Raw genomic sequence first — 27,849 nt, 5'->3', positions numbered from 1 at the left:
AGCAGGTTGGCCGACTAAGATCTCAATCTAATTTTTGTCTGCTTTGCTATGAAGAAAATTAAACAGAGTGATGTTAGAGAAAGTGTGTTTAGGTAGAAAAGACCTCTGAGGTGAAACTTAGGTTGAGAAGTGAATGATAAAATGAAGCATAAAATGCAAAAACTGGGTAAAAAAAAATCATTCCGGGCAGAGGAAGAGTGAATACAAAGGCCCTAAGATGGGAATGAGTTTGGTAGGTTCAAGGAACAGAAAGGTCTGTGTGGCTAACGTGTAGTTGGGGAATGGTCAGAGAACATGGGTAGAACAGGAAAATGAGGCTAAAAGGTCAGCAGTAGGAGCACAAAGGGCCTTGTAGGACAAGTAAAGAGAGTGACTTTTATTCTAAGTGCACTGGGAAATCATTAAGCTTTCAGCAGGTGAATGACGTCTGATTTACAATTGTAAAGGCTCACTACAACCTGTTATGTGGAGTGTCCAACCCAGTAAAAAGCAGAAGGAAACTAAGAAGCTACTGCAGTCTAGACAAGAGGTGATGGTTCCAACTGGGATGTTAGACACAGAAGTGAAGAGAAAAACTGGTGGGCAGGGGAGGAGACTATGGAGTGAAGGGAAGATCAAAGGTTAAATGAAGCAGAAGAAACATTTCTAAAGTTTTCCTTTGAAGAAGGAGACAAGCAGAATATATTTTTCTTTCATGTGAACTGATTTCTAAAAAAAATATTTCAGACATCCAAAAAATATAAAACTATAACAAATTTACTATCTACCTTAAATAAGAATTTTCAAATTCACTTGTAGTCCCTCTGGATCCCAGAAGCACTATACTAAATTTGGTGTTTATCATTCCTGTGCGTGTTTTCATACTATGTTTATAACACAAACATATGTTTGTATGTACATTGATATTTATATATCCATAGAGCATTTTGCATGTTTTTAAATGTTATATAAATGGTACACGACTTGCTGCTTCTAGACATTTGTAAGATGTATTCATGAAACAAGAAGCTCTAGTTAATTTCACAGCAATATAGTATTCTACTATAGAACTATGTCACAATTGATCCTCCCAATGATGGACAATTAGGTTATGTATTAGAGAAGGCTAACAAAGAGACTCAAGAATGTACATCTCAAATAACAGACACTTATTTCTTGCTCATATGGTAGTCTGATAGATGTTCTTAGTTGAGGTCCTTCATGGGGTGATTCAGGGAATCAACAATCTTCTATTTTATGCTCTACCATCCCCTAGAGCCCCACCATCATCTGCATCTAAACTAAAGAATAGGAAAGAAAGCATGGAGGTATACTCACTCACTTAAAAGGTCTAGCATGGAAGTAACACAAATCACTTCTACTGACATTCCACTGGAGAGAAGTTAGTTGGCTGCCCCTTCCCTAGGAAAGGCGAGTGAAGGGCTGGGAAATGTAGTCTAGCCATTTGTCCTAGAATCCTATAGTTCTGCAAGTTGAAAGCAGATTTTGACGGACAGCTAGTAATCTCTGCTATATGTTGTTTCCAGTGTCTATTATAAACTGCACTGCAATAATCATTCTTGTTTATGGCAAGAGGAATTTCTCTGCATATACCCAGAAGTGAAACTAAGTTTTAGGGCATATCTTCAACTTCGCTAGATACTACCAAATCATTTTCAAAGTGATTGTACCAATCTTACATTCCAAACCATGCATTAGAGAGTTCACATTGCTCCAAAACCTAGCTATACCTGATATTATCAAACTTAAGTTTACATTATTCTATTAAATTAAAAAAAAAATCTTAAAAACTCGATACTATGATAAGGATAGTCTATACTGAGTCCTGATGATTACTGGCCATGGGAAAAAAACAAACAAACAGGAGTGACTGTCAGGGATCTAGATGAGACGGGAAGTTTCCTATACCAATTCACTTTAATCTCAAATTATCCATTTTAACCAGCATATTTTAGGAGCTAAAGAATGACTGAGACAACTGCATTTGGCACTTATTTCCAACTAATTCCCATCTCTAGCCATCTTCTTATCCCCATATACTGCATCAACAAGGAATCAAGTAGCAGGCCGGAGTCAATGAACAACTGGAAACATCAATCTAACGGAGAGTTGTTTATTTCTTTCATCATTGCCGAACATTTCCCAAGTCTTACTCACCAGAAATTAACATAGATTCTTCATTTCTCCTCCCTGACAATCCTCATCTACTTAAAGGGCTCTGAGGGCACAACTGCCAACGAAGATGTAGAGTGGATCATATCATTTCCTTCATTTGTTTCAAAACTACCTATTTTGGCAGTACCCAAATAAGGTTTCAATGCCCCTTGTTTCAAAGTGGTCTTCACAAAAGCCCACATTTAAAAGCTATATGGAGGAGCAGAGAACAGTTAAAGATTGGTAAAAGTCTTTCAGAATTTAAAAAGGCAGTACTTGCCAATATCGGGGTTAAGGGTCCCTTGCTTTTTATGTGGCATGTGCCACAAAAATTGGCAAGAATATATAAGACCAATACGCATGGAGAAGGGGAAGGGAATCCAGAAACACGACAACAGAGCTGCTCTAAGCAATGACCCAGAGAAAGTCAGCCTCAGAGAGAAATAGTCCATTAGACATCGGGTAGCATGAGGTACAGAAAAACAAATTTTCTTTCTAACTCCAGATAAATATCTACATCTGGTGTCAAAGTCTCAGGATATAAACAGGATAGAACACATATAAAAGAGGACAGAGGACAATATTCTCAAAAATTCAGAGGTTGGCTAAAAGGAGGGATGAGGAATTAGCGGGATGTAGACTAACAAGTGAGGTCAAGTTCAAAAGAGAAGGAATGTGTACCATGGCTACCAAACTTAGTGGTGTTACCAGGAACACTAGGCTTCTGTATCAAAACATCAGGGGCAATCAATGTGGTATTTCTCAATTCTTAAAACTGAGGGAGCAAAAACAAGCTTCAGGAGGACACTGATCATAGTGACAAATGGGGCCTCAAGCCCCAGAAAGCTGAGGCAGTATTTATTGCTTCTTCTACTTTCTTCTTTCTAGTCATTTTAATGTTTGGGACACATTATTCCTAAGGCTGATTTTCATGCCTGTGGGTCTAGTCACTGCTACTGGGGACAAACAAAGCATTTCCCAGTAAACTAGTGTAGGGAATTTCTAGCTTTTTCATCCTAAGTCCATTTACTTACTTTCAATCCTAAAACCATAATGAGAACAAACAGCCTCCATAAAGTTTGCTTCCCAAAGAGACAGGGTAACCTTATCATATGAGTGACATTTCCAGCTTCTAGGCTTATTATATCACAAATACAAAATGATTAATCAGTATGGTTTTTAAAAATTAACGGAATTGTTTTATAAGCTAGATGATAGAGTATGACTACTAAATCAATGGAGCTTCCAAAAACATTATACGCCCCAGGAAGAGAAGGACAACCAAATAGGTTTCTTAGTCTTGTATAGGGCAAGAGGGGCCTACAGTTGGCCTCAAGAGAGAGCTCTTTGGGCAAGATAAGAGAAAAACAAGAGGACTCCAATGAGGAATAGTGGGAAAACCTACCAAAAAGGGTGTGAGGGGGGGTTCAGAGTGAATAAGTAGGGAAAACAGTGAAATTTATACAGGAGGAAGGAGCCGAGAAAGTCACAGCCTCACACAAACGGCTGAAAGAGTACACTTCTCTTCACTTAGCCCCCATGACTCAGTCCTCTCAGCACAGGTCCCCGTGACAACAGCATCACATCCACTCTCCCAGGAGTGCTTTCACACTGCCTGCCTATTTCCTTCCTCGTTTATGATTAGTCTTTGGGGGCTTTACTTTCTGGGACTGTGCTGGCAATGGCTCCTGCCCTGGTTCCTTACAGGAGGTCGACACCAGCAGTTCCTCATTACTCCTCCTCTGATCCTTCCCTACTCTAAGACTCAGCTCTGCCTCAGGCAGCTCGATGCCAGCCTGCTGCCGCCTTCTCAGAGACCTTCTGCTCCTGTGCTGCTGCCTCCGCTTTTCTTCTTCTTGCTGCCGCTGCTTTATCTTCATCAGCTTTTCAAAGCTTTTGGTTGTTGTTGGATTTACAACAAACCAATCCTGCAGAGGCAAAATAGAAACGTTATCCAGTCAAAACACAGACAAGAGCATAAAGAGGGGGTACAGGAAGAATTTTTTTTAAATGCATGGTTTTAGGGCAGAATACCCTAAACACAAGGAAACAGACATCGAACCAGAGCTTAGAACTCTCTTAAACTGGAGAAAATCAATACAAGAGCAGGCATCGTACATATTTATTGTGCACAAGATTTTGGGTTCTTCAATAACGGACCTACAAAGTCTGTTTACTTAGCACCATCCACCCATTTATCCCCTTTGTAAAAACCTCCTCATGAAATGTAACGCACTGGGCAATGGGAGATTTTTACTTCATGACAGTATAGTGGTTAAGAGCATGAGTTTTGCAGCCAGACTACCTGGGCACAAATCCCAGGTGTTTCTAGCTCTGTGACCATGGGAAAATTATTTAACCTCTTTGAACCTCAGTTTATAAATTAAGAGTTGAGACACATGGAAACCAGTTATGAAATATTCTTGCAAAAAAAAAAACAAAAACAAAAAAATGAATTTCAACCTAAATCAAGTGATCTGACCAGTCTTCTAGGTCTAACAACCAATTTATAGGAACTACCCAGGACAGAAGACCACCAGCACAGGAATGCAATCAGCAAATCCAGAATGTGAGTAAACATATGTGACAAATGACCCAGTTTCTTCAACAAATAAATGGCAAAAAAAAAAAAAAGAGTAAGGGAAAATGTCTAGACCTGCACTGTCCAATGAGATAGTCACTAGCCACATGTGGCGAATAAGCTATTGAACTGTGGCTAATCCAAATGAGTTATGTTTTCAATTTAAAATACATGCCAATTTCAAAGACTTAGTATGAAAAAACGTAAAGTAGCTCAAAAAATTTTGTTGACTACATGTTAAATAGTATTTTCAATACACTTGGTTAAATAAAATGTATTATTAAAGTTAGTTTCACCTATTTTGTTTACATTTTTTATGTGATTACTGGAAATTTTTACATACATGGCTCACATTACATTTCTATTGGATAGCACTACTCTAGATTAAATTAGACCAATGCAGTACATAAACCTTTTTTTTTAGATCCTGAATTAAATAAACTGAAAAAAAAAAGGAGACAAGGAAATTTAAATAACAACTGAATATATGATGATATTAAAGAATCATTGTTAATTTTTTTAGGTGTAATGATGGTTGTGGTTATAACATAGTATGTGGAATTTGCTTTAAAATAGGCCTCAAAGGGTCAAGGGAATGTAGTTATAAATGAAACAAGGTTGGCCATACACTGATGACTCTTATAGCTGTTCATTATACTTTTCTGTCCATTTTCATGCGTCTGAAAAATACTATTAAGAAAAACTAATATAAGAAAATGTGAGACAGAAATAGAGGAACAGGGTAAAGATGTTTCACCACCACATATAATTCATAAATACAGGCATAAATCATTAAATAAATGTTTGGGGAGCAAACCCCAAACTAAGTGAAATTTGTTGGTTCCAACTTTTTAGGAAGACACTAGAGAAATAAGTTAACTATATAAAGGCCAGATTTTGTCAGAAAATATTTATCTTTCAACTACTTCCTTTCAACTACAGTAAATAATTTCTCTGTTCACCTGTAGTACTAAAATACTTTGCTCGAAAGAAAACTCTTTACCTTCTGAACTTTAAAGCATTTTTACACTGATTTTTTTTTAATTTTGAAAATTCACAAACCTTCAGAAAAGTTACAATAGTTTAATGAACCTAGATTTGCTATTGTTCATCTCTTCCTTTCTTCTTCCTTCCTTTATTTCTTCCCTCCTTCCTTCTGAACAATTTGCAAGTTAGCTGCAGAAATCATGCTACTTCATCCCTAAACACTTCAGAATGTATCTGCCTAAGAACAAGGGCATTCTCCTGCATAACTACAATTATCACATTTGGGAATATTAACATGGACACATTACTATTATTTAATATAGTCAGTATTCAAATTCCCCCATTATCTCAATAATGTCCTTTATAGTTGTTTCTATGCAGTATTTTTAACAGAATTAAAAACAGGCTGTTTGAATACATTAGAATACTAGAAAACAGAAGTATAAAGACTGCTGTAAAACAATAATTATAAAGGTATAAATTCAGCCTGGTTCCCAAATGCCTGGATTTAAGAGAATCAGAAGAGCTCAGGGATTCTCACAGTGATTTCAAATACTTTTATAGAAAAATATAATTACACATCTAATTTTAGAAAGTATTTTAACTACAATGTCTCTGGTAACCAGTTTAAGAGTTACTTTCCTTGACAGTCCTAGCTCATAAAAACAGACACAGAATCCACCTATCCTGTGATGTTATGTATTGGGCCCAGAGAATTACAAAAACCCTGTGGGAAAGCAGAAATCTCACCTCAGCATGGACAGAGTTTATGTGATACTTGACACCACTCTCTGACACAAATTCTTTTTGACACAGAAGACACCTGTATTTTCCAGCCACAAATGTCCCCTATTTTCAAGAAAGAAAGAAAGAAAGAAAGAGAATTACTGGTAAATTCAGGAACACATACCTGGGCCATGTGTAGGAATTGTCAGAGATGAAAAGAGGGGATTCTACTTCAGCAAGATAAGAAGAAAGAAAATCTAAAACAATGACATATTTAGGAAAATCAGTTTGGGCAGACTATCGCCACTATAAATCTATCCTAATGCACCCCCACCCTTACCCTTTTCAACACGACCTGAAGTTCTCCTACTTATGTAATGTGTCATATTTTTCTACCTTCCTTTGTTTCTTTCATTTCACTTCCAAGGTTCTCTTGGTTCCTCCCCCAAAATGATCAAACCCCTGAAGTTCCAAAGAGGTAAACGTGCAATTCTTCCCACTGTAATCCACTGCTGCAAAAAGGGCCTCGGAAATCCAGAATTAGAAGAGTACCATCCATAATACCTAGTTTAAGGACTCAGAATCTAAGATCAAGATGACAAACTCCTAAACGTTCCTGGATAGATCTGGTTTGGGTGCCTACAACTCCCTTGTTGCCTTGAACTGAGACTTCTCTCCCCTCCTGAAGCTTCGGGTTTCCATGGTGCTCATTTTGTATGAGGAGATACTTCTGAAAGGGATTGGAAAGTGGCAGCAATCCCCACGGCTGGTGGGTTGTAGGGCACCTGGGTCAACATGGAAAAGATTCAGTGAGGTGAATGGCTGTTAGCCTGACACCCAGGGATCCCACCTCCCATCCCCAGAGGCCAGTATAATTCAGGTGAGTTCAGAGGATCCTCACCAATCCAGATAAGTACATGTAAGTTGATTCTAGAAAGTTTAAGGCCCAATAAGACAGGGCAGGTCCAATGTGAGAGAGGCTCATGTAGAAGAAGTTAAACCCCTGGTAGGGACTCAGAACTAGTTTATTTTTCTCCAAATTCTTTAATTGATATGATTTATGGCTATGTCAGCCTTTCTGCATCTTGGACCTACCCTGGCATCCTACCCAATAAGAGACCAATATTCTTTGGGTCATAAAAAACTAAACCAGCCTCAGAAGATAACAGAAAACAGGACAACTAGCTGTTCACCTAAACTGAATTCTCTTCTATGTCTGACTATTTCAGAGATCATGTTAAGAATAAAATAGTTCACAAAGTTACAAACCAATGTACAAGAGCCCAGGTGAGCTTTAAGGCCAGATACACTACTGTAGACAGCCTCACAACCCTGAAAAAAAAGGAGAAATAACATGAAGACTACACCAAACAGCATCTTTCTCTTAGCAATCTGGTCATTTACACTGACCAACTCTATATTTGAAGGACAAAGCCCAAAAAATTGTACCACAAACCAAACAGAAAAAGGATTCATATGCAAGCCACAGAAGCAGGAAGGAAAACCAACAAAAAGTAAAAGAGGTGAACATGATGTTTACAAAAGCTTCCCTTCCCTGGTATGTCTTATACTTAAAGAAACACAGACATATATATGGTTAGATTTTTTTTTTTTTAATCTGCTTTTACTTTAGTACAAATGTATCTTCTATTTCTTATGTATCTATTCCTCCCTAAAGTATTACATATATAACTAGGGTAGATTGAAGATGGCTGGAAACGCTGTGGAGTCTGTTTACCCTCTCCTTGAATCTGGGTTAGCCCTGTGCTTCCTTTGACCAAAAGAATGCCATGGAAAGATGCTGAATGAATTCTGAAGCTAGGCCTTAAAAGATCTTTAGCTTCCACTTTCATGTTCCTGGAATACTCTGAAAAGTCTGTCACCAACTACCCTGCTAAAGAAAGAGGCCACGTGGAGAGATAAGCTCCCAGCTGAATTAGCTACACAGAAGCTATCTTGGGGTTCAGGTGCTGTCTGAGCTTCCAGCTGATGCTACACACAGCAGGAAAACTACCCTGAGCCCTGACAAGAATTATTAATTTACAGAACTGTGAACAAATAAAATATTTAATGTTTTAAACCACTAAGGTTCAGGTGCTTTGTCGCAAAGGAATAAATAACTGAAAACCACAGCAGATATATGATAAACATTCACTGAATAAAAGAATGAGAAAGAACCACCTGGTTAGGACACTGAATGCGATGATACTTCTTGATATCCGACTTCCACTTATGTAGCACTTCCTGGCTGAACGTAGGTAGCCCAGGGCGAGTATATTTTAACTACGAGACAAGAAACACTTTATTGGAGGAATATTCACAACCAAGTCTTCAGGTTCTGTAATTCTGAAGTTCCATAAGTATATTTTCATATGTCAAAAAAAACTGTAATATGTAAGACCTTTTAAAGTTCTTGAAACTAAGTATATTTGTCTATTGTTTAGTCTTAGAATCGTTTCTAAGACTAAACAATAGTTTTTAACAGAGGGCAGTAAACTTTCAGATATAACACTATTTACAGTTGGGAAAAAAAACTAGTGACAGTATTATAGTTAAAATACCTATTACAAAATAAGGGGATACAAATATGCACTAAAAATATAATACATATGAATATGTTATGCACAGTACATGTATATATATATATACACACACACGTATAACACAGTCAATAGAAATACATAGAGATGGGTAAAAGGCTAGAAGGCTAGAAATCAAAATGTCAACTGTAGTATTCTCTGAGTGGTAGAATTTTGAGTGGTTTTACTGTTTTCTTCCCTGCTTATCTGCATTTCTCATTTTTTTTCAATGATATGTTAACTTTCAATACTTAAATTCTAACAAAAAAGTTAAGGTTCAACCTAAAACAAGAATATGAGAGAACTCAAGAAATAAAACACATAATCTTTGCTTAGACTGCAAAAGTAGAGTTATTCCTAGCACTTCCTTCCATGTGCTTTGACATAAGTTAGTCTCTTCTTACATCTATAAACTGTAGCACCGTAGAGATAGCACCATAAAGATAGTTCTTTCAAAGGCCACCATGGGTAATAGTTTATTTCCAGTGAGTAAACAATCCTCCTGCTCAAAAAATGGAAGTATCTGAAAAGAAGCTAATTCTCTGAGAAAGATAAAAAGAACCAAAGCCCACAGAGGTAATGGAGGAAGTAAGGAAGGCGGACTAAAGGGACTCTGATAAAGCTATAAAAGAAATCAGAGCATGGAGATGGCTTTATTTATAGGTATCTCCCCTTCTCTGCAGCTAGTATATATATGGATCCAACTAAAATCTTTTTATGCTGATGGGGTAATATTTATAGAAACTATTACATTCACATAACAAACTATCATATTTATGCAGCTATAAAAAAGAAATAAGGTTAATCTCTATGAGCACATTCAGAGTGATTTCCAGGATATATTTTAAGTGAAATAAAGCAAAACAAACAAACAAAAGGCATCCATAGTAAGAAAGGAGATATAAAAAAATATTCATATATCCATCCCATAAAAATACAGGAAGGATAAACCAGAAACTATTGAGTCTGGTTGTCTTTAGGGGCAGTGGGATAAGAACGGAAATAAAAGGGGACTTAGAACAGAACTGTTAGAAAGAGGGAGTGGTGACACTTCTCTGAGAAGAACTTTTTGTATATGTCTGATTTTTAGAAGCATGGTAACGCTTTATGTACCCCCTACATAAACGAATAGTTTAAATTAAACGGGATGTAAGGGGAACCCAAAATTAATAAGAGTGACATGCGAATCTAATTATTACAAATGAGAAACGTAATGATGGGTATGGGGGATAACCCAATCTAAGTTAACTGAAAAATAGAATTTTGACTGTAAGGCTAAAGATGAAAAGAACTACACACATTGTTCTCTAGTTGATACATTTGTTCTTTTTTACAGGGGTACAGATTAACAGTTCTGAAACTACTTTATGTTGTACTAGGGTTGAACAAAGTAAATACAGTGTAGACAAGAGCCAGGATCCTCACTGTTGAAGAAAGGAGTTACAAATAAGGAAAAGAGGAAAGCGAGAATGAAAATTGCGGTGTTGGATTGGAATTAAAAGTATCATGGCTTTAAACATATAGACAGACAAAGAAACAAATACGGAGTGTGTGTATGCATCCATTAATCCACATACATATATATCCTAGGTCTATCCACCAAGAAGGCCCAGAAGCATGACACTCTAGTAGGAATGAATATATCTAGCACCCAAATCTTGGCTTCTAAATATATTCTCCAATGAAAGGAACCAGAATTCATTAAAGAAATGGTTGATTCCAAGGCTAGGGCAGGAAAAAGGCAAGGTGAGCCTACAGTATCTCGTGGTGTCAAAGAGTAAAAAAGAGCTCAAAAAAAACGATAAGGGAGTATCAAAAAATATATGGGAGCCCACTTGAAAGAGCTTTTGATGGCCAAATCTGGGACAATTTGAGCAGCAAAAAGAATAACAACAATACCAGATCATAGGCCATAGAATAAATATATCCATGAGTCTATATTAATATAAAATAAATTAACAGAAAAAAAGGACAGCTCTTTCTCAGAAGAATTCCAATGAACAACTGTAGAAGAAATGATGGAAACAGAAAATCATCATTAAGGAAACCCCACAGAAATAACTGCTCAGGCATGACACTGATGGATGCTAAAGTAAGTGAGTAGAAGTATGATCAAACACAGGTTAGTTATGAAGTCTTAATCTTCCCACAAAATATTCACTAATTACAAAGGGGACAACTCTAATTCTGCCATAGAGAAAACTGGACTACATACCCTAATCAAGTGGTTAGTATTTCCCTAAACTAAATATAAACTACCACATGTGAACGAACAAAGTAGAAACACACTAGGCAAAAACTAAGCAAAAAAAACTAATCTGGGAATTTAGGTTCCCTCCAGAAGAAATCCAAAATTAAGAGACTCCTTAAGGAACTTCTGAAACAGACTTTCTCTAGGACCTACATGAAGCAAAACACTGAAGCTGGATCAGATGTACTCCATCTCCAATAAATTCTGTTTACCATGTACTCACCCAAGTGCATTTACTTTTCTGTATGTAATAAGCACAGTATCAGACATAATCCTTCAAAATTAACACAGGTTTCTACCTTACCTTCCGATCATCAGGTACCAGATCCTGAAGAACCTTCCTCTTAGGCCATTCCTTGGCCAGTTCGGCAGAGGCCAGCTCCTGCAGGTGGTATACAGCTATCTTGGCAGAACGCCTCTGAACTCGGCCCCCACTCTTTGACTCCAGGCTCATCTCTTTTAAGCACTCTGGCTGTCCTGATTCTGGAAAGAAGGGGATCTGCAATAATGAGATATAGCAAAACACAGGCCTGAGAAGTGGCTTCCATGAGAGCCAGTGATTAAGGGCTGTCGTTTTTGCTCTATATATCAAAAAAGCTATTTATCAGCTTGCTGCCCACTAGCACAAAGCTCCTCCATCTTAATGTACATCTTACTGATAAAAAATCTTCTTGGCAGAATAAAATCTATTCTGTTGTAATCGATGGAAGTAGTTCAAAGTCAACAAATAGCCATATGCAAAGAAATGACTCTTAACACATACCTCATAATATATACAAAAATTAAGTCAAAATGGATAAGAGCCTTAAATGTAAACCATAAAACAATAAAACTTCTAGAAGAAACCAAGGGAGAAAATTTTTGTGACCTGGATATCATTCTTTTTTAAATTTACTTTCAAATTACAGTTGACATATTATATTAGGGGTGAGATGATTTTTTTGATGTGTCAACTTGGCTATGCTATAGTCATGAGTTATTCAAACATTAATCCAGGTGCTAATGTCAAAGTTATTTTGTAGATCTAATTAAAGTCCTTAATCAGTTGACTTTAAGTAAGAGAGACATGACGGAAGAAGCAGGAGAGATTTAAAGCATGAGAGAGATTCCATACTGCTGCTGACTTGAAAATGAAGGGAACCATGAGCCAGGGAATGAAGATAGCCCTTAGAAGCTGAGAACCACCCCTGGCCTAGAGGAAGCAAGGAAATGAGGTCCTATAACTGCATGGAACTGAATTCTTGAAGAATCTTAATGAAACTAGGAATAGATTCTCTCCTCAACTCCAATAAGGAACAGCCCTACTGACACAATGATTCTAGCCTGGTGAGGCTCCATGCAGAGAAGCCAGCTAAGTCGTGCAATACCTGGACTTCTGGCCTAATGAACTGTGACATAACACAGTTGTGTTGCTTAAGCCATTAGTTTCGTGGTGACTTTTTTTTTTACAGAAGCAATAGAAAACTATACATTGGATTGAGCAAAAATATATATAACAAAACATTATCCATAAAAGAAAAAAAAAAGATTGAACTTTATCAAAATTAAGAACTCTTTGAAAAACATTATTAAAAATGAGAAGACAAGCTACACATTTCAGAGAAAATATTTGCAAAACATATCTAATAAAGAACTTGTGTCCAAAATACATAAAATTCAGAATATATTCAAAACTTAATAGTAAAACAACAAAAACTCCAAAAATCAAACGAACAGAGGCTCTCAATAGACAACTTCACTAATGAAGATACTTCGCCAAAGACTGACATTGCCAATAAGAACATGAAAAGATGGCCAACATCATTAGTCATCGTTATTCATGAGGGAAATGAAAATTTAAATCACAGTAAAATGACACTGACAATAACAAGTGCTAACAAGGATGCAAAGCAACTGGAATTCATATCCCTTGCTGGTGAGAATGCAAAATAGCACAGCCACTTTGGAAAACAGTTTGGTAGTTTCTTATAAAGTTAAACATATGTTTATCATATGACCCAGCAATCCCATTCCTAAGTATTTACCCGAGAGAAATTAAAACTTATTTTCACACAAAAATCGTTAAGTGAATGCTTACAGAAGCTTTGTTCATAACTGCCAAAAAATGGAAACAACTCAAATGTCCTTCACCTGGTAAATAAACTCATAGTGAAATAGCCATACAATGAAATCCTAAACAGAAATTAAAAGGAATAAACTAATGATACATACCAACACATGAATGAATCTCAAATGCATTATGCTAAGTGAAAAAAGCCAGACTCAAAAGGCTCCATACTGTACGATTCCATTTATATGACATTCTGAAAATGAAAAAACTATAGGGACAGAAAATAGATCAGTCGTGGCCAGGGGCTAGGGATGGCAAGAAGAGCTGACTACAAAGGGACAGAAGGGAATTTGGGGAGGATGATCAAATTATTCTATATCTTGACTGTGGTGGTGGTTACACAGATGTACATAATTGTCAAAACTCTTACAACTGTACACCAAAAATGGTAAATATTAATTACCATATGTAAATTATACCCTGAAACTTAACTTTAAAAAAAAATGAGGTGTGTAGGGTGGGAGTAGAGAAATGTAATCAGGAAAAAAAAAGTCAGAAACCAGTTGGACAGAGTCCCACAAAAGTTGTAGCTAAGGGGGTATGCCTTAAACTTAAAAATATAATGAGTTTGCTTCTGCCCAGACTACAACAAACTTTGATTTCTCTAAACTAAGAATGTTCAAAAGGAAGAAATAAGAGAACAAAGAACAAGGAAGAGAGAACAAAAGCATTCAGAGTAAACAGGGATATAAATGAGGAACCAAGGATATATGGGAAGACATAGGGGTAAGCAGTTACCACAGAATATATCCCCAAACAGGGCCTGGAAAGTGATCAGTACTCACAGGCCCATGCTCTGATCTCAGGTGATACGCAAGTCCAGCCTTCGATCTATATGGCTTTCCACAGTGGTGACACTTCAGAGTCATCTTCTCCAGTTCTGCAGCCCCTTTGCCACATTTTCTGACATGGTACAGGTATCCCATGATGCTGGTGAAGCTACTAGAGCAACTCTGAACACAGGAGAGAAACCTAAACTATAATCTTACATCTTTTGACATGATCTCTAAATTTCTAAACAGCCACAAGGCATTCAACTACCGCTCCACATTAATAAACCTTTTGATATCATCAGACCCTTTCCAACATTTCCCACTGGCGCAACCCTTTCTTGTCTCTGTCCCAATGGCTGTCCTATCTACCACCACGTATCATATTCCATGTTTAGACAACATTAAATAAACTAGAACTGTGCACCTTCTCTGTGTTAGAGCTTCCTTCTTAGTCTATGATGCAACTCTACCCCGATAACAAATACCCAGCCATATCGAAGTTCCTCACAGTGAGGTTACTAGGATCCTCTTCATCACACCAAAGAAAGGATGGTAAAGAAACCCCTTCAAACAAAGGAAAAGGGAAAAAAAATAAATTTTTAGAGATGAGAAAGAAAATATAAGATATTGATAAGTTCAGGAGACCTGGAAAAGCAGAAATCATTCTTATGCTGGAAGATGATACAGAACCAGGTCTACAGGGAGAAGGAGAAATAGAAAAGAATAAAAGAAATACATGGACCCAAGATGAGGCAGGAGTTGCTGTCCTTGGGCTCTTACCTCACGCATGCACCTGAGCTTTCCCAGTCTCTTTAGAACTGTTCGGAGCCGTTCCCTCTCACTCGGCTCATCTATTTCATCTCCAGCCTTCAAAATGGGCTAGAAAGCAAGAGAAGCAAACAAGCGGATGATACACGGAAAAGAGAGATCCAGAAAAAAAATTTTATCATAGAAGAATCAAGGACTGGACCAGCACCTACACTAATGCTCATGAAGTCTAAGTTATCTAATTCCTGGCTTTCTCTATCTTCCAGATTGAAAAGGAAGTGACTGTAGTGGAAATAAGAGTTCTAAGCCTCTGTTTCCCAGGACATGAAACTTTGAGACTAACCTAAATTCAGAAATACCTATACATCCACCACCAAAGGTTTCATTGTACATAACTCTTCTATTAAAAGGACTTTCTTACTCACACTCCTATAAAGTCTCAGAGCCTTAGCCACTTCCACTAAGTTATCTACACTCATCTAAGATATCCAAACACCACATAGGCTCGCGTAGGACAGAAGACACTCTTACCAAACTATTATGATTTGCCATGACGTGATACTTCATCCCTGCCAGTGAACGAAGCTGTTTCCCACAGTGATGGCAAGTAAACATTTCCTACAGAGAAAAAATACTGCTCAGTGCCAAACTATTCAAAAGAGAAACAGAATGTCACGAAGTCCTCCACCAATGCTCTCGTCTGTATCTCCTTTATTTCCCAAACTCAACTACCAACGAATTTCAAAAATCCCACAAGTTCACTGTCACATCCTCGACAGCAAAGAAGGCAACTCATTTTTAAAAAAATAAGAACTACCATTTATCGAGTGCCAACATTTGCCAAGTAATGGGATAGGAACTTAGCATGGATTATTTCTTTTTTATCTTCTCATGGACTACACAAGGTAGTAATTATTTTATCTCTACTTTATAAATGAAGAAACTGAAGTTCACACATAAAAAGCTAAATGTCAAAACTAGTAACTGGCTGAGTGAAGATTCAAACCCAAGTCTGCCAGACTTGCAAAGCCTGTTTTCCCTATGACACAATGCTGACTCTTCTCCACAGTAATCAGCATAACCAACACGGAGCCAGATGTCTAAAGTTTGGGTAAAAGATCATAACATAAAACAGTTATGAAATGCTACACAATATCGAACCTGTTTGCAGTTTTCCATGTGTTTCTTTAAGCCCTCTATGGTCTTCCGCCCCACTGCCTGGCAGGTCGGACAGGAGACACTGCCTTTATCCACGATTTCTAAGTACCATTGCTCCTCTAAACTGCCTACAAAGAAGAGAAAGGAACACGATATAATCTGCAGTATTTTCCAGAAACAAAAAGCACAATCCCAGAATTTAGGAAGAGCATCACAGAATGATTTTTTTCCCCTTCTTGGGGAAAGAGACTTACTGTGAATAACTTGAAGAAACAATTTTTTTCAGACAGTAAGAAGCTTCTGAAAGTCCTATTCAATTCTCCATCATAAAAACCATCTTAGAAACATCCAAAGCCCAGTGGCTTAAAGAACGGAGCAACATTTTTTCCAGCTTTACTGAGGTATAACTGACAATGGGCAACATTTTTCATAGCAGCATATCATATGCTAAGATATGTAACAACCAGTTTGCTGAGTATTTCCTATGCTTGAAAGTTCGTTAAATGATTTTATTTCATTTAATTCTCACAATTCTGACTACCTTTATTATTATTATTTAAAGACAAGGAAACTGAAGCTTGCAGAAATTAAATAAATTGAGGTAGATCAGAAAATTAATGAAAAGCTGAAACTTCAACAAGGGTCTGTCTGACTCCAAACCCATGGCCTAACACCTGCTTCCTTAAAGTAATGCTTTGGCACATCATTCCTTTATCAACAACAACAAAAATCAGAATGCGAGAACTAGAGCCCACAAAGCTTCCAACAGAAAGCATACCTGCTGCATAGGCTGGTGGTTCCTTCCGAATACGACGAGCCTGGGATTTGGGATTAGGCTGAGTTTTAGGCCGTTGCTTCCTCCCTGACGCAAGAGAGAAACTTGAAGGCCAACATATCACCTTTGCTAACCCCTCTCTAGTACCAAAATCTCTCCCTCCTTTTCTCAACACTCTATGCTCCACTCCCTCAACCAAATGACTCCCTTAAATTATGACATAAGGGTAAAATAAGGCAGGATGGAGGCCATGCCTTGTCAAAATATTCAAAGGGCTCGAAAGTGCTCCAAGGGCAAAACCTAAGGTCTTTCTCCCACAAAGAATAAAGCCCATGCACCCAGGGAAAAACAATTTACAAAGTTGCTCCCTTACCATAGAGCTTATGCTTCTTCTGAGGAAATTCTCGATAGTCTTCATCTTCTTCCTGCCTGGGTTTCCTTTTTCCTTTGGTTGATACTCCACCTGACCCTGCAATACCATACAAAAACAGAAACACTCTCAGAATGGTTTGTAAGTGAACATCTGGGCCTGCCTTCAAAACATCATTCACAAGACCATCAAAAGGAAAGATCATGAGCAAGCATAGGCCTCCCAGAGGCAGTTGTGACATTTTTAGGGGAGGTTTTATATCTTTTCATCAACTGACTCAACCTCCCCTTTTCCTTTTGTATTATTCTCCATCCCAAGTGATTAACTGTTCCCTATGAATAATAAGGGCCTTTGTACAGTGTGCTTTGTTTGATTTTGATTTGAGGCTAACACTGAAGCAGAATTGTTCAAGACAAAGGGCTACAAAAAGGCCTTAAGACTATGACCAGCAAGAAAATTCTACCCAGAATAACCTTTACACCAGCCTATAAAGCCTCAACAGAGGATCAAATTAAACAATGGAGGAAAAGTTCAAATAATGAAGAAGAAAGGTTAATAACAGTAGAACCTGGAGGAATAAGAGCAGAAGAATTTCATTCTGTAAACTAGAGGGACAGTTCTCAAAGGTAACAGTATGTGATAGCCTAACCTCTCTATAAAATGTTAATCACTAATGAGAAAACACATATGTGGTGGTACTTAATACTTTAAGGGCCCTTTACAACAGCTACCTCAAAATATAACTTTAGAGAGTAATCTGTATTTGGAATAAGATACTGATACTGATACCTTCAACATGGGGAGTGGCAGCTGGCTTGATTCTTCTCATCTTCATCCAGTAGGTAGATTTTCGGAAGGATGCTGGAAAATCACTCGCTGGTTCACACGAAGAGGCAGATGATGAGCCACTTAAGGAGTCATCATGAGGGATAGTGTACTGGAAACTATTATCCTTTATGGAGCACTGGGTCCTGCTACTAATATGAAACAAAGATATATACCACAAAGGAGGGTCTGAAGTAAAGTTCCTATTAATTATTATATATCATAAGAAGACAACCAACTTGGTTACCTGTGCAAAAAAAAACTAAGAAGCCTGATAATAAGAACAAAATTTCAATGCTAATCTTCAAATAATTACAGTGGTTGATCTAATACAACACATACGACTATTATTATGCTTCACTGTAATTAAAAAGAGTAAGCAGTTCACATAAATGGTCACTCTCCAGCCCATGTAAGCATTTCTTCCTGGATTCATCAAAGAAAAGAAAGTAGTCAAAGTAATAGGGTGCTCTGTGCTCAGAAGACCCCCTGGATCTGTATCCAGTATGCTCAAGCCTCCCTATTTCCCGGACAGAGGGACAGTAACTAAGTAATATCCCAGAGAATGAAGAAGGAAGAAAACAGTTTGTAAGCCCTAGTCTGACCCATCTTTCTTCTCCTCCTAAACCCTGATGTCTGTCCCGGACAGAGGGACAGTAACTAAGTAATATCCCAGAGAATGAAGAAGGAAGAAAACAGTTTGTAAGCCCTAGTCTGACCCATCTTTCTTCTCCTTCCTAAACCCTGATGTCAGGGCCACCCTTATCTTACTTAGACAACATGATCCTTAGCTCCATAGTTAAAAGGAAGGAGCTATCTTGTCTGTTAAGCTGGCCAGAAAAGTCTGGTATAGAGTTGTATCCAATTTCCCAAATTTAAGACCAGTCAGTATGTAGTTAACAAGCATTACTGAGAAACTACAAAGTATCTTCTATGTGACTAAAGATACTGCAGAGCAACAGTTCTCAAAGTGTGAGGCCTGCTTTAGATCTGTGGTTTAGAAAGGTCACTCTGAATGCTGTATGGAAGATGACTCATGGACAAAGAATGAAGGAAGGAAGAAGAATTAGCAGCTCCCTGCAATTGTATGGATAAGAGATGATGAGGGCTTGAACTAAGGTTTTGTAGGAAAGATGGTAAGTTGACAGAGTCAAGATAACACTTTAGAGGTAGAACTGATAAGAATTAAACATAGAGGTTTGTGGAAGTGGAGAGTTGAAAGAAACACAGGTGATCATTCTTAGGAAAATATGTAAGTAAATTGTGGTCAGTGCCTACTATGGAACACTAGGTAGTTGTCAGAAGCGACAAATCATTTCTATATATAGAGACATGAACATAACTGAAAAACGTACCATTGAAAGAAAAGAGAAACAGAACAAGATCTATAGTACAATGTCAATTCAGTAAATTAAAAACAAATACACATAAACAGTACTAGCTATTTTACAAGAATTTATAAATATTTAAGGTAAATATCAAACTTGTTAACACAGTTGTCTGTGGGGGGAAGGGGATGGAAATGGGGATAATAAACAATAATGGGGACAGATGATGTCAGTATGCTATGAACAGGGAAGAATGATTTTCACCTCTCTGCACATAAGGTCCAATAATACAATTTTAATACAGAGAAGTCCCGGTTCGGGTATGGTAGCGTAAGCCCATCACAGCCCATCCCTCCTACTGATTACAACTAAAAACTCTGGACTCTGAAAAGTAAACAAAATCAAGTGGATTGTGGAGAGGAGTCAAAACTGAGAGAAGGTCCTCCAGTTTTTTGCTCTCTCACAGTGGGCTTTGCGACAAAGGTAGGCCCCATTTGCAGAGCACCAATGTTTAGTTTTGAATAGTTTCCAACAGAATCTCCACCTTTCTGGCCAGAGAAACCAGAAAAAGGAATTCCTATAGATTGGGAGGAGGTTGGGAGTCATGGAGAAGAGAGAGGCAGAGAAGGGATCTTATAATTCTATGTATGAATTCATACAAGTCACAGCTTACCCTGAGCTATATATGTGTGGAACATACCCAAACAAGCATATTAAAGGCTTTGAAAAGTGAAACAAAATTTGAACAAATGCACGTCTCAGACTAAACCTTGAGCTACTACAGTAAGACAGACCTAAACCAATGTATCAAAAGCTTGGAGAGCCAAACCAAGATTTGAAACACCCAAAAAAGGTCTCAACTAACCCCTGAGCTAGTTGTGTACAAAAAAAAACCCCTAAACCATAACAGCAAAGACTCAAAGAATGGAACTGACGTTGAACCAATGCCCACAGAAAGAAAAACAGAACTTACAGTCTGAACCTAAACAGGTTACCTGTTAAAATAAAAACATTAACATTCCCCAGTAGAGTATAAAAAGACTCGGAATCTACATATATAACACTCACAATCTTGAGAATAAATTCCAAAATTATGCAACACACAAAGAACTAGGAAAATTTGAGCAATTCTCAAAGGCGTAGATGGTAAACAGATGTCAACTCCAAGATAATACAGATATTTTAACTATCATAGACTTTAAAGCAGCTATTTTGACTATGCTCCATGAAATAAAGGAAAACACATTTAAAATAAAGAAAAAGGCAATAATTATCAGGGTAAAAAAAAAAACCTTTAAAAAGAACCAAATGAAATTTTAGAACTGAAAAATACAATATCTGAAATAAAAACTCACTGGATGGTCTTAGTAATATAATGCAGATGACAGAGGAAAGAGTCTCTAATAGATCAACAGAAATTATCCAAACAGAATAAGGAAAAGAAGACTGAAAAACAGTCAACAGAGCCCCAACAACCTGTGGGTCAATATCTAAAGGTTTAATTTAAGAGTAGTTGTAATCTCAGAAAGAGAGGAAAAAGAGCCTGAGGCAGAAATACATTTGAAGAAAATAATGGTGAAAAATTCTCCAAATTTAATGAAATGAATTTACAGATTCAAGGAGTTCAACAAATACTCTAGAGGATAAACTGAAAGAAAACACACATTAGACACATCTTAATGAAACTGTTCAAAATTAAACATTAAAAAAATCTAGAAAGCAGCCAGAAAAAAATGACATATTACATACAGGCAACAGTGATTCAAAATATCACGGATTTCTCAAAAGAAACCAAGTAGGACAGAAAACCATGCAACATCTTTAAAATCCTGAGAGAAAAGATGCAGTGAAAATATCCTTTAGGAATAATTCTTCAGATGAAGAAAAACTAAGAAAATTTGTCAGCAGATCTGTTCTACGAGAAATGCTAAAGAAAACTGTTCTAGCTAAAGGAATGATGAGAAATTTGGGTTTTTAAGAATAAAGAAAGAGGAACAGAAACGGTAAATAACCTGGGTTAATATAAAAAACTCTTTAAAGCAAATTTTTAACATTATCTGGTAAGGTTCTCAATATATATAAATACAATACATATGACAGCTATAACTTAATGGTCAGCAGGCTGGGGCTAAAGGAAGCTCTATGGTTGTGAGAGTAAAGTAGTAGGATATTAACTCTAAGTAGACTGTGGAAAGATAGGGATTATATTGTAATTCCTAAAGTAACCACTACTGAGAGAGAGAGAGAGAGAGAGGGGACACACACACACACACACACACACACACACACACACACGGAGGGAGGGAGGGAGGAAGGGAGAGAGGAGGAGGAGGGGGAGAAGGAGAGGGAGAGAGAGAGCACAAGCAAGCACACACAAACAGAAGAGAGCAAGAGCAAGCCAAAAATCAAAGAGATAAATTAAAATGGGACATTAAACATTCAAGAAAGAAGGTATAGAGGAACAAAAAGCAGGATACAGAGAACAGATAATAAAATGGTAGACCTAGATCCAACCACATCCATAATTAATTTAAATATTTATGGTCTAAATACTCCACTTAAAAATATGAGACTCAGAGTGAATAAAAAAAAAGCAATACTCTACTACATGCTGCCACAAGAGGCACACTTTAAATATAAAGACATATAGATTGAACGTAAAGGGATGAAAAAAATCAGATCATGCAATCAGCAACACGAGAAGGCTGGAGTAGCTGTTTTAATATCAGATAAATAGGCTTCAAGACAAAGAGCATTGCCAGATATAAAAAGGGACACTCCGTAATGATAAAAGTAACAAATCATAAGGAATACACAATTACCCATTATATGTGTCTATAACAAAGTACACAAGGCAAAACTGATAGAATTAAAGAAAAAATAAACAATTCTACACTTTTAGCAGACAATTTTATGACCTCTTCCTCTTAGCAACTGATGGAACTAGACAAAAATTCAGGGAAAACAAAATCTTGTTCCAGTCGACATTTATAGTACACTACATCCAACAATTACAGGATATACATTCTTGTCAAATGCACATTGTACATTCGCCAAGATAGATCATATGCTGGGCCATAAACTTTACATTTAAAAAGATGAAAATTACACGTGTTCTTACCATATCAGAATTAAATTAGAAATCGAGACTAGAAGATATGTAATTTTTTAAAAAATCTGATAATTAAACAATCTACTTCTAAATAATTCATGTGTCAAAAATGAAATCGCAAGGGAAATCTGTAAATATTTTGAAGTGATTAACAAAAATGCACATATCAAAATTTGTGGTATTCAACTAAAGCAGTACTGAGAAGGATATTTAAAAGCTTTAAATGGTTGTACTAGAAAAGAAGATCTAAAATCAATGACTTAAGATTTTATCCTAGGAGACCTTAACAATTCTTCTTTTTAAAATAAATAGAAGAAAACATAATAAAGAGGAGAAATTCATGAATTAGAAAACAATAAAGAAAATCTGGTTCTCTGAAAAGATAAAGTTGACAACCCTGTAGCTAGACCGACCAAGAAAGATACCACAAATAACCAATGGCAGGAATGAGAGTGGTTATTATCATATTGACATTAAAATAATAAGAGAATACTTTGAATTTATGTCAATTTATACCCATAAATTGACAAATTAAAAACAAATTTCTTGAAAAATACAACTTACCAAAACTGACACAAGAAACTGGAAATCTGAAAAGCTCTATATCTATTAAAGAAACTGAATTTATCAAAACCCTCTCAAAAAGAAAACTCCAGATCCAGAAAGTTCCATTGTTAAATGCCACTGCAAAAAAGATTTTTATAAAAGGGGCAGGGAGGCATAAGGAACAAAAGGAAAAAAGGAAAACTGCCCCTACTTACAGACTGTGTATTTCCTCACAAAGAAAATCCCAAGGAATATAAAGAACAACTATTAGAACTAAAAATGAATTTAGCAAGTGGCAAGATACAAGGTTAACACAGAAAAATCAACTGTATTCTTAGATACTAGAAAAAGCAACTAGAAAATGAATTTATAAAAATAATACTATTTCAATGACATAAAAAACATATAAAATACCTAAGAACAACCTTAACAAAAGACATTCAAGACTTTTACAATGAAAACTATAACACACTGGTGAGAGAAATTGAAGATCTAAATAAATGAGAAAATATAGCATGCTTATAAATCAGAAAACTCAATATTATTAGAATGGCAGTTCTCAAATTGATCTACAGATTCAAAATAAGACCAATCAATACTCCAGCATGCTTCTTTTTATAGAAACTGACTGACTGTAGAATTTACATAAAAACACAAAGAACCTAGAATAGACAAAGCAATTTTTCAAAAGAACAACAAAGTTAGATGACTTTATCTAACTTGAAGATTTACTCTAATGCTACGGTATCAAGACAATTTAGTATTGACAAAAAGACAGATATACACATCAGTGGAACAGAATAAGGAGAGTCTAGAAACATAAACACATATACACGTTCAAGTGATATTTGACATAGGTGCCAACGCAATTGAATAGGGAAAGTCTTTTCAACTGGACATACAAATGGAAATTAACATTGACTCTTAAGATACACGCATAAAAATTAACTCTGAATGAGTCACAGATCTAAATGTAAATTCTACAAAACTTCTAGAGGAAAACATAGTAGAAAATCTTTGCATTTAGGGATGGCAAAGTTTTCTTAAATAGAATACAAAAAGCATGAGACGAAAAAATAATAATAATGAAATTTGTGTCATTTTTTAATTATAAATTTAAAACTTTTGCTCTTCACAAGATGCCATTAAGAAAATGAAATGCAAACCACAAACTGGAAGAAGTATTCAAAACACATATATCAGACAAAGAACTGAACAGAATATTTTTACAAAATACTACAATTTAATAATAAGACAAAGAACTTTTTTTAATGAGCAAAAGATATGAACAGACACTTTATAAAAGAGGACATATGAATAGCCAATAAGCACATGAACAGATGTTCTACATAAACTCATCAAAAAAATGCAAATTAAAACCACAATGAAACAACACTTACATGCCCATTAAATTAGCTAAAATTAAAGACTTACTCTCAAACACTGCTGGTAGGAATGTAAAACACTCCACCATTTTGGAAAACAAACAATTTCTTATAAACATAATCCTGACATATGACCTAACCATCTTAAATGCTAACTACATCTTAGTAAATAAATGCCATCTTAGATACTTATCAAGAGAAACGAAAACATTTTTCCACACAGAGACTTGCATATGAATGTTCATAGCAGTTTTATTGTAATACCTCAAAATTGAAAATAACTCAAATGTTCAAGGTAGACAGCAAAACAAATTACAGTATATCCATAATAGAATTCTATTCAGCATTAAAAAAATATTTTTCATTCAAAATCATTATTCTGAGTGAAAGAATTCATGCAAAAAGACAACATTCTGTATGATTTCATTTATACAAAATTCTAGAACATGCAAACTACTGTACAGTGACAGAAAACAGGTCAAGAGTGTCTGGGGATAGGAGTAGAGGGAGGAATGGATTACAAAGAGACATGAAAACTTTTGGGAGAGATGGAAATACTATCCCGATTGTGGGAAGTTTCACAGGTACTTACATGTGTCAAAGCTGATCATATTATATATTTTAAATATGTGCAGTCTACTGTATTTCAGTTATATCTCAATAAAAATATTAAAAATTTTAAAATGAGAATTGGCAGTCTTCTAAGGCCAAAACCCACCATCCCAAACAATGGGAACGATCTCTACTAGAAAGACCTGATAGTATCAACAGGCCATTAAGAGTCCAGTCTCATGTGACGCCTCTTAGGAAACAGTCCTCATAGAAATTTTTTTACTATCATTGTAGGTTTCAGATATAGTCACATCCTTTCTCATGAATAAGTGTTAGCATAGTAAAAAAAAAATTTGTAGTTCATATGATCAGCATGGTTAACATTTTGGGGGTTAAGTCAATATGATTAGGGAATCCCTCCCTCTATGTTCTGTTTTTCATTTTTAAAGGTCTCAACAAAAATTCTCAAGTATTTTACACTATCCACTTATTAAGTCAGAGCATTTGATTATTTGTTAAAAACTAGATTAATCTCAACTTCCCTCTCCATAAATATGAGCAGAAAAAGTTTTTGGTTCAACCAATGACTATCATAACTACAGTGATTTTTGAATGACTATCATAATTTGTAGTGTTGTCTGTAGTGCTGACCTTTCGGTCCCTGCTTCTGATCACAAAGATAAAAAGTTTAACCTATTTTCGATTCCTTTCTGATCTACCAAGAATTTTCAAGAACTCGTAGTTTATTCTCTAGGTACAAATATTTAGATTTCATTGGAAAAGTATTTTAGTTCATCTCAGTATCCTTTGCAGCCTCCTTTTATTCTACTCAGTCCTTAAATACTGTTCTCCATGGTTTCCCTTCTACTTTCTTCTATTGTCACTTCTCACCAATGGTTTGAAGATTTCACAGTCTCTCAGAAGAGAGCCAGTTAAAAATAAAAATGCCAACACCCTAACCCTAATGATTCGGATTCACATTAACAGATGAGGGCTTATTAACCTTTATATTTTTTAACAAAAACCTTCTTGCTATCCCATTAAATTATTTTACCTGTTCATATCCTGTTTTCTCTTCTGAAAAAAAAAAAAAATACCTTTCCTTTCTGGCTAACTGCATTATTTCTTTACTTTCAAGTCTGTTCAGGAGTAACTTGCTCTGGCAACCCTTCCCTTCCAAACTATCACTCTTCTTCCCCAAAGGCTACATTAAATTCCTGTTTTAAAATACTGAATTACACTGTATTGTACTGAGCTATTCGCCTACCTCCCTTTTTCAACTGTTTTGTGTTTTTCAAGTCTGTACATCTAACCTACTACACAGCTGGCACATAGATATTTAGTAAATGTTATCTGAATGAATTAATCCCTTCCAATGAGTATCTGGTTAACAATCTTTTTGGTATTAACAAATATGGAAAAGCTTAGCACGTTCACTATACACAATAATACACCAGTCTCGAAGCCAAGTAGTTTGAAAAATAGAAGAATTTCTTATTTTTATCAGTCCTTCTCATGTTCACCAAAGTATTCATGAATACATAAATGCAGTCATATGTACACTGAGTCATATGTTCCATTTTTATTATAATTCGTACTTTTTTCTTGCAAGCTAAATTTTTCTCTAGGTTTAGATCTACACTGTCTAATCAGGTAGACGTTAGCTACAGGTGGCTATTAAAACTAAATACAGTTTGAAATTGTTCCTCCACACTAGCCACATTTCAAAGGCTCAAAAGCCACACGTGGCCAGTGGCTACAGTACTGGACAGTGTGGATATAGAAAATTTTCATCATCACAGAGAGTTCTATTGGACAGCACTGGCGACACAATCATAAATGGCCATCAGAAAACCGCACTTACTTCTTAGCTCTCACGATCCTCGTTTTCCTCTGCTGTTTAAAGGATGTGGGTCCCGGAGTCTAGCAAAAGCAAGCGCATGAGTGAATGCTACGGACCTCTGAACCTTAACCACAAAAAGACAAACACCCCTGTGCCCAGAAGAAATGAAAGTTCTCCTGGGGGAACTACTTCAAATGGAAGGCGGTAGGGCTTTTTAGGGAAAGTGTGCCGTTCTACCCTAGAGAGTCACGGCAGGTGACACCACCAGAATCTTCATCTCCCCCATTCTCAAAGCCCTGTCTGGACGGAGGCTCCAAAAGGGAGACGAAACGGGAGCGCAACGGATAGGGAAACACTGGCGCTGCAAAAGCAATAGAAACTAATGGCAATCTGGCAAGGAACTGAGTCCTAGGGCATGGGAAACAGGCAGCGGAAAGTGGAGAGAAAAGGGGGGACAAGTAGATCTGACCTAAAAGGGTGGGGCCTACGATGGGCTCTGATAAAACCAACTCTGAGGATGGGACAAAAGCGAGGGACCGCGTGTCGCGGGCTCGACAGCGCTACCCCTGAAGCACAACGTTCAAACCGAGAAACTCACGGCGGGTACTGCACCGAGTCTGGAAGACATCACTCCCTCTCCACGCCTAACAAATTCACCCAAGGACTCCGGCCAGACCGACGCCACTTCCGCTCTCCTCTCTTCTCCCGGATGTGGAGTCGGCGCCGCCGAGCTCTGTTCCGAACGTCTACTTCCGCCTAGTGGCTTCCGAGGGGGCTGCGGGCGTAGTTTGTCACGTGACGAGTCGCCCTCCGATTCCTTTGAGACCCCGCCCCGGATTGCATTGTAGAACCCCGGAGACTGTGTAGTGGCGGGTCCTTAACCTGGCCTCAGGACCTCTCCCTCGCCTTCCACCCGTTTGCCCGACACCTATTGTCCCTCCTCCTTCCATTCCCCGACTCTGGCACGACGAGTGGTCTTTGTAGATGCACAGGAAGATCAATTATTGCCCCTTTATTTGTCTTAGA

General features: G+C 36.9%; 1 protein-coding gene across 4 annotated transcripts; it reads right to left on the bottom strand.

Annotated features, from left to right (window-relative positions):
- Nucleotides 1–2,093: 2,093 nt before the first annotated feature.
- On the bottom strand, nucleotides 2,094–27,626 carry ZNF512 (zinc finger protein 512). 4 transcript variants are annotated; one of them, XM_016145362.2, is made up of 14 exons: nucleotides 27,422–27,626; nucleotides 26,845–26,903; nucleotides 18,022–18,209; nucleotides 17,236–17,331; nucleotides 16,866–16,949; nucleotides 16,091–16,215; nucleotides 15,461–15,547; nucleotides 14,942–15,040; nucleotides 14,174–14,341; nucleotides 11,583–11,777; nucleotides 8,630–8,731; nucleotides 7,718–7,780; nucleotides 6,473–6,571; nucleotides 2,094–4,082 (listed from the first exon to the last, which is right to left on the bottom strand). In XM_016145362.2, exons 1-14 carry the CDS (start codon nucleotides 27,449–27,451, stop codon nucleotides 3,774–3,776), a joined length of 1,704 nt encoding a protein of 567 aa, XP_016000848.2. In that variant the 5' UTR covers nucleotides 27,452–27,626; the 3' UTR covers nucleotides 2,094–3,773. The 4 variants fall into 4 exon arrangements, with proteins under 4 accessions (XP_016000848.2, XP_016000849.2, XP_016000850.2 ...); XM_016145363.2 differs by having other exon boundaries at nucleotides 18,022–18,206; nucleotides 27,422–27,546; XM_016145364.2 differs by lacking the exon at nucleotides 7,718–7,780 and having other exon boundaries at nucleotides 27,422–27,546.
- Nucleotides 27,627–27,849: the final 223 nt, after the last annotated feature.

This window comes from Rousettus aegyptiacus, unplaced genomic scaffold, assembly GCF_014176215.1.
Source record: "Rousettus aegyptiacus isolate mRouAeg1 unplaced genomic scaffold, mRouAeg1.p scaffold_m13_p_7, whole genome shotgun sequence".
NCBI lineage: Eukaryota > Metazoa > Chordata > Mammalia > Chiroptera > Pteropodidae > Rousettus > Rousettus aegyptiacus.
The sequence above is the reverse complement of the archived record's forward strand: the minus strand, read 5'-3'. Positions and strand labels throughout refer to the sequence as shown.